Source organism: Pinus tabuliformis, chromosome 8, assembly GCF_031772625.1.
Source record: "Pinus tabuliformis cultivar Carrire ecotype Pingquan chromosome 8, CPIR1, whole genome shotgun sequence".
Classification (NCBI taxonomy): Eukaryota; Viridiplantae; Streptophyta; class Pinopsida; order Pinales; family Pinaceae; genus Pinus; species Pinus tabuliformis.
In genome coordinates, this window is record NC_142294.1 from 1,693,454,258 (window position 1) to 1,693,471,173 (window position 16,916).

At 40.5% G+C, this 16,916-nt stretch overlaps 1 protein-coding gene across 1 annotated transcript in view; it reads right to left on the minus strand.

Moving 5' to 3' along the window:
• Window positions 1–16,269: 16,269 nt before the first annotated feature.
• Window positions 16,270–16,916, minus strand: part of LOC149242771 (uncharacterized) — a 39,783-nt gene continuing 39,136 nt past the window's right edge. The window contains exons 3-4 of the mRNA XM_089371006.1: window positions 16,657–16,890; window positions 16,270–16,527 (exon numbers count right to left, since the gene is read on the minus strand). Coding sequence (XP_089227132.1) covers window positions 16,270–16,527; window positions 16,657–16,890 — 492 coding nt within the window. The remainder of the gene's footprint in view (window positions 16,528–16,656; window positions 16,891–16,916) is intronic.

The following is a 16,916-nucleotide window of genomic DNA, read 5'->3' on the forward strand; positions in this document are numbered from 1 at the left end:
CCAAATGTCATCATTATTCGGTGCCTTAGATCAAGCATATGGAATCATCATTTCCCTTTGACTTGGTTGTTTCTCGCGTGCTTGACTCCAGCTCATTAATGCATGATCAAGAATCGTACGCTTAATAGTCTAGTGATCCAATGGATTGTACCAACATTTTCCAAGTGTGTGTGAGATGTTCTAGATCTCATGAGGGGGTGGTCCTTCAGGTAGCCCCCCACATGCCTAAATGACAAAAAATTATTATCTAACGTCAGATGGAGTTCCGTAGATTTGACTGGCTCTGTTTTAGCTGCTTGCAACACCCACAATATGCATGTCTCCTTCAGATAGTCCATTCACTTATCAAATCCCTTTCCTATTCAACATGGCTTCTTTAGTTGCGATCCCCCCTCACCATGTCAATTTGAGGGGCATTATGTCTCATGTATCCAGATCAACAGATGTTATTATATTCAGTCTTGGCCTCTGAATTTTAAGCACATTATGTATATGGGATTCATTGTATCATTCTATCACTTTCTAGCCCATTGATGTAAACATATCATGTATCATGTACTTTTTTGCTCAGACACACATTGTTGGGAACACAATTATTATTTGTACTCAGATATCTCGGCTGGTATTGGTATGCTTCCCTCGCCTCATTTGAGAACATGTACTCCAAAATAAAAGGAGACGTATATTAGTTTAGTAGGTTTCACCCTCTCCATTTCCAGTCCTTCCTTGAATTGCATCAACTCTCTTTTTATCAAACTCTCGTTCGATGTCTCGTGAAAGTGCAACCTACAATGTATTTCGGTTATACGATTTGCTCTTAACGCTTTTACGTTGGAGGGTAATTCGTTATCATCCAAAAAATGATCACCTAGCCATTTCTTACTAGGCCGATCGAAAAACACCATGTCGGATTAATTTTACCTTGGTAAAGTCACTTTCACCATAATAAATAATTTAGTAAACTATTTTTCCTAAATTATTTCTCATTAAAATTTAAAAATCCCATGAGAATAATTGAATAAATATTATTTATTTAATTTTCTCTATAAATAATTATTTGATAATTATTTTTTAATTACTTTTGACTTAATCACATTGGAATAATTAAATAAATCACTATTTATTTATTATTCCTTATTTATTACATATTTTTCTTGTGAGATAATTATTAAATCACTGTTTAATAATTATTTCTTTTTTAATTCTCACAATGTGATTAATATTTCATTTTTATTTGTTAATTACTTAAACAATTTTTTAAATAAAGATATTTGACTATTTTGCATATTTTTTCCCTCTAAAAAAATATAATAAAGTATTCTCAACGGCTAGATTTTGATTTGGTCAATAATATTTTATTATTTTTCAATTCTTAGTTTAGCTCAATACTTTGTTATAAATAAGAGGGTTTTTTATTCATTCTTCACCTTGATCATTCTCATCGTCACCACTATCATCTCATCACATTTGAGCTCCCACTTGAGTTCAAACTATTTTTGTTTGTTTTTTTCCAATTGCAAGTTGAGAGAGAGAAACAAACCGCTGAAGCACAAGGACATCAAAATAACCCATCCCACAGAAGGGGGATCTATAGATCCAATTTTATAAGTTCTCCTCACCAAGTGTTTCATTTACATTAATAATTTTTGGTTATTCACATGATCCATTGCCTTGCTACACTTTCATTTTTGTTGTTATATGTTTATGGTTGCATATGTTCTTTTGTTTCACAGGTTTTGTTCTTTTTTTCATTGCAGATCTAAAGCGTAAAAAACCATATTTTGTTGTTAGGGTCACTTGTCACTAGTGACTTAAGTGAATTTTTTTTTGTACACTCGCTAAGAGTTTTCACACTAACACACAACCACATAATTACAAAGAAAGTTTCTTTTTGATGAGGGGTTTCTAGACTTTATTAGTCGAGAGGGACATTGCTTGTGGGGATGGCAAAATTTTTGAAAATTTTGCCGTCAACCTTTATTTTCCAAATGGAGGGCCACATTTCGTGAGTGTTAGGAATGGACAACAACCTTCAAAATTTCATTCAACTTTTTGACAAAATGGGAGGGTTGGGGGTTGAATTATTTTGTGATGGAGTAAATCAAAGAATGAAAACCTTCAATGTCATGGGATATGTGGGGCAAGTTTCCCCCCATGGGGGTCAAGGCCATGGGAGGGGTGAAGGAAACATGCTAGGGTTTGAAGTAGAGTAGCGGGGGTGGCTTTTTCTCTTCCCAAGAAAAAAATCGTAATTTCCATTATCAAATTGAAAATTACATCATGTATCAGTTGCATAATGCTTATGCGAACGTCAGAGATGGATTGAGCCATCTATCAAGAGTCACATCAACGTTCATACGTGAAAAGTCTATAAATATTTACATAAAAAGCTATAAAATATAAACATGAAAAAAACATCATATCATTGAAAAGTATCTATCAAAATAAAACCAGCCGAAGGATCATGGTAGATCATTTGACACATCTCTAGCGTGCTCGATAAATGACCTGTGTAGAATTGGTACAATTCTTGATCCTGTTGTTCTTGAATTATCCATTGCCCCCTAGGTTGCTGCACGACTTCCTTGGAAAGGCCGTCAGAAATCTTGTTCCTTTCCCTGTATATGTGCGAGTAGACAATAAAATCGAAATGTGATTTTAGTGTAGTAACCTCATCCAGTAATCCCCTGAGTGTGTGCACGTGACAATGAGATGCATAGTTGAACTAATTGATGACAATATTTGAGTCTTCAAATATTTGAATCACGTTGCAATTTTTCTCAAGTGTAAAAATGAGTAGGTGTCTGAGACTGTATAATTCTGCAAAATTGTTTGTCCCCCACCCTAATCCCATTTTGATATTGTAAAAATCTCTTTTCGATATGTATAGGATTTCTCCTCCTCCACAACCAGTTTCTTGGGCCGATCCATCAAAATAAGCCCATGGGAATGTTCTGTAAATAAATTTTGGTGTAACAGTACGGGTTGGTTTCGATGGCTATTCCTTAGGGACTAAATGATATAGTGCTTCAATGTTATTGCAAATAGATGTCCACTGTATGAGGGAGTCTTGGAAAATGATCCGATTCGTAGCCAGCCATATACCCCAACAGACAAGAAGGGGGAGATTTCATATTTTTTGTGATGACGCTGAGGTCCACCATGTTTGCCAAGATGAGGTGAGTTGTACCCCATTCCCTTTGATATTGATATCGAGGGAGATATAAATCTGATTCCACACTGGATTGGTTGTGGGCAATTTAGGAAGAGATGGTCTATGTCTTCAGCGTGTTGCTTGCATAGGCATCATCGTGATGGTCCGTGTTTAGCTCGACGATTAAGGTTATCATTAGTAGGTGCTTTATTTGATAATATGCACCACATGAACAACCGAGATTTGGGAGGTGCCTTGAGTTTCCAAAGGGGTCGCCATCACTATACAATCTATACCAGTTCTTATTCGAAATAAGGAAACTATATCCATCTTGGGTGTATAACGACCATGAGGGGATGCAACCCAGATGATTTCATCCACACACCTAGTTATTCTAACAAGTGACTCATCAAGTGCCCCAATGTATTTGGTCTAATCGTTTCTCCATATATCTAGTATCATGAGGTCCTAGGTCGATTTCCAAGCATGTGAGAGCCATGAAGTGTTCTCCCATCTGCAATTTGGGAGAGTTGTGTGATACCAACCAATTCGAGAGTCCGTCTGAGCTCCAATGGTAGTATGTGTACGTTCCCATAGTCCGACCATGCATCAATTCCTAAGCGTACGAACTCACTAGTTCAATACGCCATGCCAGTCCTCTTTTTATAGCCGATATGGAATTTGTAATAGCTTTCCATATGATGGATGAACTAGTTCTACCCTTGATCAACCTACAAATCCATTCCATAACAGTAAGAGGGTATACGTATTTGTGATAAACCACTTCCTTCCATAAGCTGTCTGATGTTATTATCTACTAGCCCATTTTTGCTGCAAGGGCCATTGCAAATTTATGAAAATCGATGATGCCCCTGCCTCCCCATTTTTTGGGCTTTCCAATTTTCTCCCATTTCACCCAGGCAAGGGTCCTTCCAACATGCTTCCCTCTCCATAAGAATTTGCGACAAATTTGTTGTATTCTGTTGGTGATGCCTTTTGGTATCCAGGCCAGAACCATCCAATATACTGGTATAGCCTCTAGTAATGATTTAATTAGTACTAATCTTCCTGCTCTAAATAGCCATCTTTGCTGCTAAATGTTGATGCGACCTTCAATTTTTGCAATGAGCCAAGACCAGTCTGCTATACGATAATCATTTGGTTTGACTCTAAAGCCAAGATACTTGAGGTCGGCCTCAATGTCTAGTCAAGTGAATTGAAATAGTTATAGAGCATATCTTTGTTCATTTAGTGAACAACATACATGCATAATGGTAGACTTGTTGAAATTGGACATCATTCTTGTAGCTTTACAAAACAGGGACAAAATATGCTTGAAACAAGTAGTGTCTTGAATGGATCCATCTAAGAATATTAGTACATCATCAACAAATAAAATATGCGTAAGATAGGATAGATGTCATTTTGACCCCACATAATGACCTAGATGCTCCGGCATTGGATATGAGACTACTTAATCCTTCCATGATTAGGAGGAATATAAGGGGTGATAATGGACACCCTCGTCTGAGGCCGTGCTCAACATGGAAAAAATTGGACGCAACCCTATTGATAAGTATGTTATATGATGCAGAGGTGAAGCAACACATTATCCATTTTATGGGAGAGTGTGGAAAGCCAATGTGGGTAAGAATAAGTTGAAGGTATGTCCAACATGCTCTGTCAAAAGCTTTAGAAAGGTCAATCTTGAGAATGATGCTTTTAAGGTTCTTGAGCTTAATGGGGTGTAGACCTTCTTGTGCAGTACCAATGGCTTCATGGATTTGTCTATGATTGAGGAATGCAAATTCCTCCTTGGATATAAGCTTGGATAAGATGGCCTTGATGCAAATAGAAATGATTTTGGATATGATTTTGTATATGCAGTTGCATAAGGATATAGGTCAATAGTCATAAAATGTCTGGGGGTTATCAGCGTTGGGGATTAGTGCTATAAATGTAGAATTGAACCCCTCGTGCATCTTCCCAGACAATCTGCATTCCTCGATTGCCATGAGGAGATCTTTACCAATATGATAAAAAAGGTAAGATATAATTCAATAGGCCATCCATCTGGTCCAAGGCTTTTGTATTTTTTTAACATCTTCAGTACAACTTCAATTTCCCTTAGTGTGACCAGTGTGTTTAAGTTCTCCACATCCTCATTCACAAATCTAGGCATTATCCTCGCAATGAGGAGAAATTCTGCTATGGTAGCTTCTTGTGGGGATCTGAAGATTTCAGAGAAGTGTCTAATGCCCATGTCCACAAGTTGACTGAAGGTGTTGGCCTCCCTACCATTTTGATCTCTTAATCTCCAAATTGTATTGATTAATTTCCTCCCCCTGGCACATCGCTGGAAGAATTTAGTATTTTCATCCCTGACCTATAGCCAAATGGCTCTGCTCTTTAATCACCAAGTCTCCTCTTTCTGTCTTAAGAGTTTAATCTTTTTTACTTCCAACCTGATAAGTTGATTCTTCCTTTCAATGGATATATAACCTAAATTTCTTGTGTCCTCCATCTCAACAATTTCAACTTCAATTTTCAATAGAGTAGCATCGTCTTTGATATTTTTCCCTTTTGCCCATAATATGGTCCTGTGCTTGATCCGAGACAAATTGGGAGATATGACTGCGGCCGATGAAGAGTTGGTATCTTGGCCACAATGGATCCATGATTCCTTTACAATATTATGCAATTAAGCTTCCTCAAGCTAGGCCTAGTTGAATTTAAAAAGAGTGTTCGACTTACAATTGGAGTTCATGATTTAAAAAAAGAGAGGAAATGATCAGATAACCCCTAGGTCCCACCCACTGTCTAATCCTGTCCAAACGATCCACCAGTGGCGCTTTAATGATAAATCGGTCCAATCTTCGGGCTAGTGTATCCTCCCCAATTCTCCTATTGCGCCAAGTAGGTTGAATTTTAGCCATGTCTATATTCAGAAGACTATGTGAGTCCAATAGGTGCTCAAAACGATCAGTCGAGGGTCTGTCTGTGCTCGTGATCCCCATGATTCAACATGTCCCAATGAGAAGTTCAGATCTCCGCCAATGATGATATTGTCCTTATCCATAAATGATGAAGTCATCAGTTTATCCCAGAAGCCCACACGGTTATGACAGGGTCCATATATATTTATCAAGTGGAGTGGGGCATCTAGTTCAATAGATGTGATGTCTTCACCCAATACACCTTCACATCCCCAAATGTTTCTAGTCTTAATAGTTATGTTATTGAAACCAATGGCACATCCCCCTGATCAACCTCTCACATCAAGGGTATGAAAGGTCCAACCAGGTAGAATGGATTTCAGAATGGTGTTGATTGCATCTCCCTCTCCCAATGTCTCTTGTAGGAATAATACATCTATCCTTTCAGATTCAAAAAGTCTCCTGAGGGCCAATTTTTTGTTTGGGCTGGCCAAACCCCTGCAGTTGTAAGATAGGCACTTCATGGGGTAACCAATTCAGGGTTGCCTTGTGCTCTAAGAACCCGGTCAATGGAAGTTTGTATGCCAGTCGCCACCTCAATCCCTTCCCTTTAGATGGCCTTAGATATATAGGATTGCATTCCCTTGGGGATTTTTTGAGATTTTGGGGGAGGGTCGTCACTCAGACCGAAGGTATGATGAGGCTTGGGATGGGCAAGGGATCAGAGGTTATATCTATGCTGGGAGCTATTGCCCGATGATTCAACCCATTAAGTATGTAATGAGGGTTCACCCTCAATTGTGGTAGGATCAGTGACTAGATTCGTGGGGGAGGGGGGCGCGTAGCAACATGACAAGTGATGGGACTCAAATTGCATATAGATAAACCCAAACCCGATGCAGCAAGTGATAAATTGGCATATCCAGAATTAAAAATATGACAAGATATGGGGGGAGAGGATATGAGAGTACTTGAAATCAGACCAATGCCAGTGGAGTGTGATCTTGTGACCCTTGCAACTGGAGGTCGAGTATCCGGTTGTTGAGGAGTCTTCCCAGTCTCCCTCCGTTGCCTCGGGGGTTTTGTTGTTGCATTTTATGCAGGAGTCGATCCAATATCCAATTGTGTTTGTGTGTCCGTTGTCGTTTATCTCTTAGGGGACTCAATGTGAAATGATTCCGAATTAAATATATGATCTATCATGGTCTAGGCATATCCCCAAATCATCCCCAATGCACCTGAATACATCCTCCAACTAGAGTTGTAGAGGTAGTCCTGATATTCGAACCCATATTGATCTCGCCCCCAATTTTTTTTTATCAGGATCAAAAAGTGGTGACCATCGCTTAAGTAGTAACTGTGTCATTTCTATGTGCCAGTACTTGCACAACACCCAGTTTCCCTAGTTGGGGTTTGCAAAGATGAGGGCAGACCATTCGCGCATCATGGTAAGGACGACCGATAGTTGATCTGGGATGTGGCCCCAATTCTCAATAGTCCATCTTTTTAGCCTAGCCGTGTAATAGTTTGGGCCTCTGACTCGACTGACAATCATTGTGCTCTCAGTGTCCACTGAATGCGCCATGCTTATGCCTTCTCCAAATACTAGTAGTTACCCATGCTCCTGGACCTTAGTACACTTGATTTTTTTTGTCCATCCTTTGAGGGTGATTTATCGGGGAATGTTCAAGCACCTCTGGCTCGTTATCATCTGAGTCTAATACCCTAGTTTCTTCTTGGGCTGGTATTTGTTGTGATATTCCCTTGAAACATCCAGAGGTGTGAATAGAGTGTTGTGGGCGAGTACCCTTGGGTTGTCTGGTATGTTAAGCCCTAGTTTCTCTATGCCAAATGTAGTTGCTTCGTGGCCGAGTAAACCCGCAACTACCACAGATGTTTCTCCAGGACCAGAGGTTTGATGTGCATGCTGTTCATATTCCCAATATTGTAGCTCAAAAGGAGATGGTATTTTGAGTATCGGTTGAGGTTGTTCGTCCTGTAAATTGTATATGAAAGTCGAAGCTGTTGCAGGGGTTGGTTGCACAAACCCTAGGTCATTGAGGGTGGCCACTTCATCCTCCATATTAGTTATAATTCCCCAGCCTGGTCATCCGGTTCACAGGGGTTCTTCGGTGATTACCTGGCTGGACACTAAGGTGGATCATCCATCCATATTGGTGTTGTATCCATCGAGTTTGATGAATAGTCAACCAGATCTTCCTCCATGCAAATGATGTTTGATAACGAATGATGTTGTTCTGATGAATATGCTCAGAATAATTGTTGCCTTTTGTCGACAAAAACTTGGCCCAGTGAATATTCTCTCCATCCCTCTGGCTGGTCGGTTATCCCATCACCACTTGACACCCTGCTGCACCTGTTCCAATATTGTTAGCCCCATCCAAGCTTGTTGGGAGCCCGAAGGTCGCCGATTGGTAACGGTGCTATCACCATTTTTGTCTAGTTGCCCCAGTCGTCCCTAGGTTTCCATCGAGATTATAGGGTTTTTCCGCCACATCAGAGCCATCACTTTATTCTTGCTTGGTTGTTTGGTTTTCTTGGGTGAGCGGGGGTGGCTTTATATATACTTCTAAAAAAAGTAACTTTACTTTCTCATTAAATTTAGATATAATGTTATTTTTAATATTATCATTATTTAGTAGAATGAACACTTTCTTTATTCCCCAATGATTTAGTTAAGAATTGGCATCCTTATGCCATCCCCACTTGAACCACTTATGTTTTTGGATGGAATTTGAATCAATTTTGGGAATCATATTATCTTCCATATTGTTTATGTTGTTCATGTACATTATGTACCTAGTCATAGTTTTTCTTTTAATAGGGGAAATGTCTTCTTCTATGAGGGGCTTAAGATATGGTGTATTGTCTTTAATTTTAAGATTGTAGGTAATAAAATTAATTTGTATATTTACTATCTCTTTATATGAAATTCTTTAGAGATATTGCATCCCCAAATTTAACATCTATTTAAGATAACAAGTGTGACAAGAGTCTCAAAAATAATATATTTTTCCTTATCCCATTTGGGAATCGTATTATCTTCCATATCGTTTATGTTGTTCATGTACATTAGGTACCTAGTCGTAGTTTTGCTTTCAATAGGGAAAAGTTCTTCTTCTATGAGGGTCTTAAGGTATGGTGTATTGCCTTTAATTTTAAGATTATAGGTAATAAAATTATTCTGTATATTTACTATCTCTTTATATGAGATTATTTAGAGATATTGCTTCCCCAAATTTAACATCTATATAAGATAACAAGTGTGACAAGAGTCTCAAAAATAATATATTTTTTCTTATCCCATAGACAAAGGTTTGTTGATTTACAATACTTATGTCCATAATAACCTTTCCACCTTCCATTTTTCCTATTCAGCTTGTGATGAATATTTACTATGAGATATTTTTATGAAGGCATTGATGGTGCTGGAGCCGCCAACATGTCAGGGGATCTCCCCGGTAAGAAGTCCCAATTAAACCTCAAACCCTTTGGTGTAGGAGTCCCAACAGTGGGTCGTACAGTAATGCCTTGATCGTGATTTCACATAGAGGCAAGTAAGATAACTCTATTGGTAGCAAGGGTGTGAGAGTTGCAGTGAGCCAAGGAAGGTGCATGAGAGGTTCTAACACACGGGGGTTGAGATGAGTGCGCCCCTTGGAAACCTGTGATAACACACAATTAAGAAGAGAACATACGAGCAAAGATGCATCACAACATGGAAGGTAAGTTAGCTAGCAATCCAAAGTGATGGTTAAACCAACCGCACATTTCAGAAAGATTCATACTTACATACACAGATAGCTATACATGCACGCGTAAGTAAACAATCCATATATCATTTAGAGTAAACCAGATAGCATAGAATACAATAAAACATATGCATGAAATGTGCTGCCTCTTGTTATATTAAGAAGTGTAAGTTCCAGTCATACAATACATCTATGTCCAACCACTAGTTCCGATAGCAGAACGTTACAATCACAACCCCCTGCTCCTCTAAAGAGATGTACTAAATTTGCGCAGTGGAGAAGCCAAGGCTCATTACAATAATGTCCAAGCTCTCTCCAAGATAGTCTTATCGGAAGCATGGCTGATCAAAAGCCTTTACAATGAGTTATGAGGGAGTATTTATGTTAAAATTGGCAACTAGGGCCAAACTCCATGTGGGTCATCTTATTAATGGTAGCTGATATTTTCTTGAATCCCTCTCATCGAGAGGTGTAGGATTGATCCAAAGATCCTCTGATTTCGATAAGTATTCATGGAGATATGAATTTATTTGTGTTATGGGACAATTCGTTAAGGTCGGCGAGCAACCAAATAACCCCCACTTGTGTTCAACGTTTTAGTATAAATAGAGGTGCCTTGAAGGTCATTTCCACACACACTTCTTGTGATCTCTTCCTCTCCACTTGTCTTGGGTTTTGGTGGGAGGAGAGATCCTAAGAAGACAATTCTGCCCTAATAGAGAAGATTCCCTAAAACGAAATAATGGAGATGATGCCCTAAAACACAGTCATGGAGAGGATGCCCTATCTTAACGATGTCATGGAGAAGGCATGCCCTAGATCTGAACGCTATCATGAGAAGGAATATTCTTGGACGTGCCCTAGTCGCAGTCAAGAAGGGCAATAAAAGTGTAAGTCCTCAACGCAGCCAAGAAAAGGGTCTTCTATCTAAGGGAGTTTCAACGCTATCTAAGGAGCCCTAGAGGAAGCCCTAGTCGCAGAAATTAGGAGGACGTTTGTAGCCCTATGGACGCTGTTAAGAGGGATATGCCATGCCCTCATCCACTATGCTAAAAGAATCAAGGACGCAGTCAAAGGAGGTCTTAACTTGTAAAAGACTTTGATGTCACGAGGAAGCCCTATTGCCTAAACTGCTGATCTAAATCAAGGCAGCCCTAAATGCTGTCTTTAAAAGATGTTCTAGTTGCAATAAGAGGAGAGTCCTAGCAGCCATTAAGGGAGAGTTATAGTTGTTGTGAAAGGAAGGTTTGATCGCATTCATAGGAGGCCTATCTTAGCAGTAAAAAGAACCTCAACCATAGTAAGAAAAAGACTGATCAACGTGTACATTTGAGAGCTATTTCAAGGGTCAAATTAAAGGGCTGAACCACTTGCTGGTAGGAGGTTTGAGTGAGCTCTTGCTGGAAGGAGATCAACCACTCTATAGGTTGTCATAATCATGTTCTAAGGACTGTTGTATGCCACTTGAATTCCACTGTAATAAGAAGTGAGCATATACATAGTTCAGTTATTGTTTAGGGCTTGAAGGCTACTCTGAATTGTAAAGGAAATGATATTTCCTTGGAGATCAATCGCAGTCAAATTTGGGAAAATTTTAAGGACTGTTAGGAGACTGCACCTTGGACCTGTTAAAGGAGTCTAGCTGCTCTGCTAGGCTGTAAGCCATAGCAAGTAGCTAACATTGGTGAGTGTAGTGGCATGATGGATGTAGCATGATGGGTTCAGCATTGGGTGCAACTCAGTGATGGGAGTAGCATTGTGATGAGAGCAACTCAGTGATTGAGTGCAACACAGTGACAAGTGCAACAAGATGGGTACAACTTAGCAATGATGCAACATGGTGCAACTCTATGAAGATGGGCATGGTATGATGGTACAACATGGTGCCACACTATGATAGGGTGATGGAATCATATGAGTCCATATCAGTTACCTCACGAGACATCTTCTTAGAGAAGATCTATGTTTATTTATGTTCTTATCTTGTCAAGTCAAAGTGTTGACTTTTGATGTATATGTACTATCTCTCTCTCTATTGAACTATTGAAGAACATATAAGAATAATTAATCAAGGGTTTCCCCACATTGGGTTTTGTCCCTGGCTAGCGCCACATCTTGTGTCCTCTTGTCTTGGCTTGTATATTGCGATTTATGTTTATGTTCTATCTACAGTTTACTTTAACGCTGATGTGATTGATAATCTGGAAAAGATATCGAGCTAACTATGAAAATTGAAATAAATTGTTCTAAGCATAGAACATACCCAAATTTAACAATTTATAACAAAGGGTGGGGTGACCCTTGACATTCCCCTTTGTGACAGTTCCTCTACCCTCATGAATCTTCATCTACTCTATCATTGTTGCATCTAAATATCAACACTTGACTTACACTTGGCAAGACATTACATTACAATGCACATGTACCCATGTGAGACAAAATGGCTTGAGCAAACCATGCTAGACATCACTATGAATTAGACAACCATGGAAGTCCAAATCCTCAACATCCTCGCGATGATCAACAGTAACGTACTGATGGCAAGATCGGTAGTCAGTGATGGTGTCTGTGTGCGCTCCAAGGTGACATCTTTCTGGAAACTGACTCTTGCCTCCATAGCATCTGGGTACGTTACTCGGGCTCCTTTTTCCAACTCATCTGAAACCATGCACATCATTGTCTTCAATGCAGTTGTACCAACAACATACTTGTGCATGATGTTTGCGTTGATGGGCAAGTCTGGGCTGGTGGCAATGCACATCAAATTGTTGAAGTACGAGTCAATCTCTAGTCGGACTTGTGCCTTTGTCTTCTGCTGGGTGAGAGTCCCAATAGATGGGATCGCATGTGCGCACACCACAACATCCATACTCTTGAATACACGTGCATGGGAAGCCTGTATGCTAGTGGTGAGCTATGGGAGCTCTTCATAGTTTCAGATCTGACTCCAGATACGTGCCTTTAGCTCGACCACTCTGGCCTTCATCATCTTAGGCAAGTGAAGCAGTGCTCCCTTGTATCTCATCCTTCATGTTTGCATGTAATCAACAACAACATGCAATTCGCCAAGATACGTGATATTCTAGCACATCATCTTTTCGATCCTTTGAGATGGATGACTGCCTTATGCATGGTACTAAACTTGGAGTACAATGCCTGCATAACTATGTCAAGGGACAATACTTCATCCAGTATTGCCTTCTTCAGTTCAAATTGGGCGGATGCTGTCACCAACTCTCCTCCTTGCTTGGTCGTCTGAATTTCCTTAGCCATTCACTCATTCTCAGCTGTCAGAAATAGAACACCCGAGCGAGTGACTTCGACATACACTCTGGTAGCATTGGCCAAATCTGCTGGATGCTTGCGCACATTAGACACGATCACCCGTTCCTCAACTTGCGCAGGAGATGTATGATCATTCGGAGTCGACACTCTGCGAGACTACACAACTCTATGTTGAGACTTGTCGAATGAGATTTTGTGCATCTCTCCTTCCGTCTGATCTCAAAGGATCTCAGTGCCTCCTTGGTCACTTGAGACTTGCTCATCTTCTCAATGCGGTGAAGTGGGTAAGTCAACCTCTTTGTGATGAGTCACGAGGTCAATGTCCTGTTCCAATTTCTATTGGTCCATATCTGTATCTAACTATTGAATTGCTTGCTCTATCTCACGAGCGCATCTCTGCTCCTGCGATGGTTTACCCTATCTACCTGATGCTGACTGTTCTGATGAGTCCACTACCTGTACGAGCGATGTTTCATATGTTTGCACATGTTGCACCCCCTGCTATACCTATTTCTATTGCTCTTCCCTCTCCTATTTGCACACCTTCTGGAGTTGCTCCTGTTAACACCCCAAGAAACTCTCCTAGGTTGTCTATCATAGATGCTCGAGAACATTACAAACTCAACAAAAATGTTGGAAAATGGTGGATGAATGAAAGAAATGATGCATATTCAAGCCAACTAACACTTCTACTATGCTTAACCCTAGACATGGGTGAACACCCCCAGACTACAAGATTTTTAGAACACCAATTACTCACAGTTTTAAGGAAAATGTGATGATAGGGAATACTGATCACACCAGCAGATGTGCAGGACCCTGTGATGGCCAGCTGCAACCAGTGAAAAGGTCTGTAAATCTATTTCTTAATGCACATAGAGAATGACAACTCTCTAGCATTAAAACAATAGAAACCTGCATACGTATTCAATAATACATGCTAAATTCTAACACAGAGGTGGGATGACAACCCCTCCAATGCTAAACATCAACAACACATGAATACATGTATAACAGGCACAGCCTGGAACAAAGGAAAAGAAGTGGAAAGTGAGCAATTAACAACAAAAGAAGCTTGCATTAGCTGAAAATGAAGACCAGATGCTGCAAGTATCACAGTAGTTACAGTTTCCAGAAGTTGAACCTTACATCAAAATAACACTCATCAACCATCAACCCCTATTACATTTTGTCTTCTGGATATATATAGAGGTTGGTTACAAAAACACTCTGCTGTGTTAGACGAGAAGGGGTCATAATGGACCACCTAACACTAATTTTTAGATATGGGATCTGTTAAAATCTAAGTGTTTTAATGAAAAAAATCGACCTTTTCTGATGCTCTGTTGTCCTCGTCTAAGCAGGTAGCATACTCCATAAGTGAAACTTCATAAAATGGTAAATTCCTTTGATTGCTCGAACTTCTGGATTTTCCTCTTCGGCCAGGCTTTCCTTTAAACGCAGTGGTTGAAGCTTTATTATGCAGAGTACTTGGTAGCAGATGGCTTCGTCCTTCAGGAGCTCAAGATAGTCAAAGGAGTAAATATAGTATGGTGGAGGCGTGCACAGGACGAGAACAATTAACGGCCGTCGGATCCACAGATGAATGGCAGAGGATGAATTGCAGGGGCTATCGGGAGAAGTGGGTGGAGTGCATCGTGAGTCGTCGGATCATATAAATCAATGGTGGACATCGCATTGGAAGGAGGTATCGGGAGGAAATATAGATGGAGGAACGAAGGCCATTGGATCTGGACGTGGCATATCTGATGGTTGACGGAGGCGGAAGACGCACGAAGATTAACAGGCGGGAGAAGGGTACGATAGCGGAAAGTGGTTTTATCGCACCGCCTATCGGAGGAGGCAGTATTCGTATATGATCGCGCGATTCAGTAAGATCATGACGTGTGGTAGACAAAAACCATCGCCCACGCAGGTTAATGTGTGCGCATGTCACGCGAAGGGGGGAAGCATCCACCATTAGATCTGGCGATGGATGCGATCAATGGTGGGAAAAAGAACGAGGCTTAGCGCGCGCGAAAAAGGCAGCAAAGGGTTATGGAGGGGTGGGTCATGTGGGCACGGGCTCATAAGTTTAGCGCCTGGGGCTTAAAGAAAAGGAGCTATGCAGATTTTATAAAGATAAAACAAAGGCAACGGGGTAAAGGAATTAAGTGGGGAATAGGGAAAGGCGAGGGATGAAGAGGTTTATGAGAGAAATAGAGATAGCGGAGGTTAAGAGGGTGTGAGGAAACCGAGTGATTAAGGAGGAGAACGACTGCTGCGAGCACCCTTCTCGGCACAAACCAACCATCAGTCCTGAATTTGACCTTTTAAGCACTGAAGTTTATAGCAGAGCTAACACTGGCTCCTTCTGGGGATGAGATCCTCCCTGTGAGGTCTCAAGAACTACAAACCAATGCCTTCATACAAAACTCAGCTTTAAAAACATTGCGTGGTATCCATTGGGCATGGAGTCAAATTAAGTCTATACTAAAAGAACACAATTACTCAAAAATTGGCCAACTGATAGGCCATCGAAATTGTTTCTCCTGCTCTCGGCCCCTTTGTTATAGAGATGCAAAACATGATTGATTTGATCATCTACCTTAAACAATTTAGGACATTTGAGCTTTAGAGGTAGATATTGATCAAATTTCATCTCCCTTCTGTGTATTTTCCTCCTTGGACGTTCTTCATGGGAGCTTGTGTACACCTGTTGAATAATCATGACTGCTGTGTACTTGTCTGTGTCTTTTGTAGTCTGCACAACTAATATGAAAGATGCATCATTGTATTCTTGTGCAGGGGACACAGAGACATTATCTGCTCCTTCATTTTTCTTGAAACAGTCCACATCCAAGTAGGAGTTCCAAGACTGTACATCCTCTTCCTCTGTTATCTGAAAAGCTGCCTTTTCAATCTGTGTGGAGGCCATCTGAGCAGGTTTCAGAAAATCAAAACTGAGGTGATCAGTCTCAGCCTTGAGAGTAGAGCTATTTCCTGCCTCAGTGTTCAGGGGGCAACTTGTAGGGCTTCTCCTTTGAGCAGACAGAGAAACAAGAGATGATGGGGAGCTTTCTTCTCCCTTATTGATCACTGTGCTGGGAATGATAGCAGGCTAGCTAATTTGCAGATCTGCATAGCCATGTGAAGATGAGCTGGCTTCGGGCACAAATTCTTGGAGGTTGATAGGACCAGTTGCTGATTGTTGCTGCTGATCAGCTTGTTGTTCTGCAACTACAACAAGTTCACGAGCAGTGCCTTTGGATATTGCTTCTTCATATGCAGCTCTGGTTAAGAAGGGGGCATTGCCCTTATCTCCTAAACCATGAACCTCCTCTTCATCTTCAGGATGCTCTTCTTCCACGACTATATTCTGAAAAAGGGTCTTCACCCCTTTATCTTCATTTGTATCTCTACTTCTTTGCAGAATCTGCAACTGCTCCTGTGTTCCTCCATATGGATTTGACTTTGAAAGAGTAAAGGAACAAGGAACCCCTGCTACTTTAGAATGCTGCTCAGCTTTCAGTGTGGAAACTTCAGAAGCTAATGCCTCTATCGTTCTGGCTAATTCATCAATCTCAGGCTCTGAGGATGATGAAGATTCTCTTCCCTGTCTTCTTCTTTCAGCATCATCTTCGAGTCTTTCTGCAGCAATGATGTTTGCTTCTATTTCAAAGGCCGCAGTTTGCATATCAGCCAAAGAAGCACATCTCCTTTCTCTTAACGACACGCAGAACTGAGAATTGAAGGCATTAGCATAAG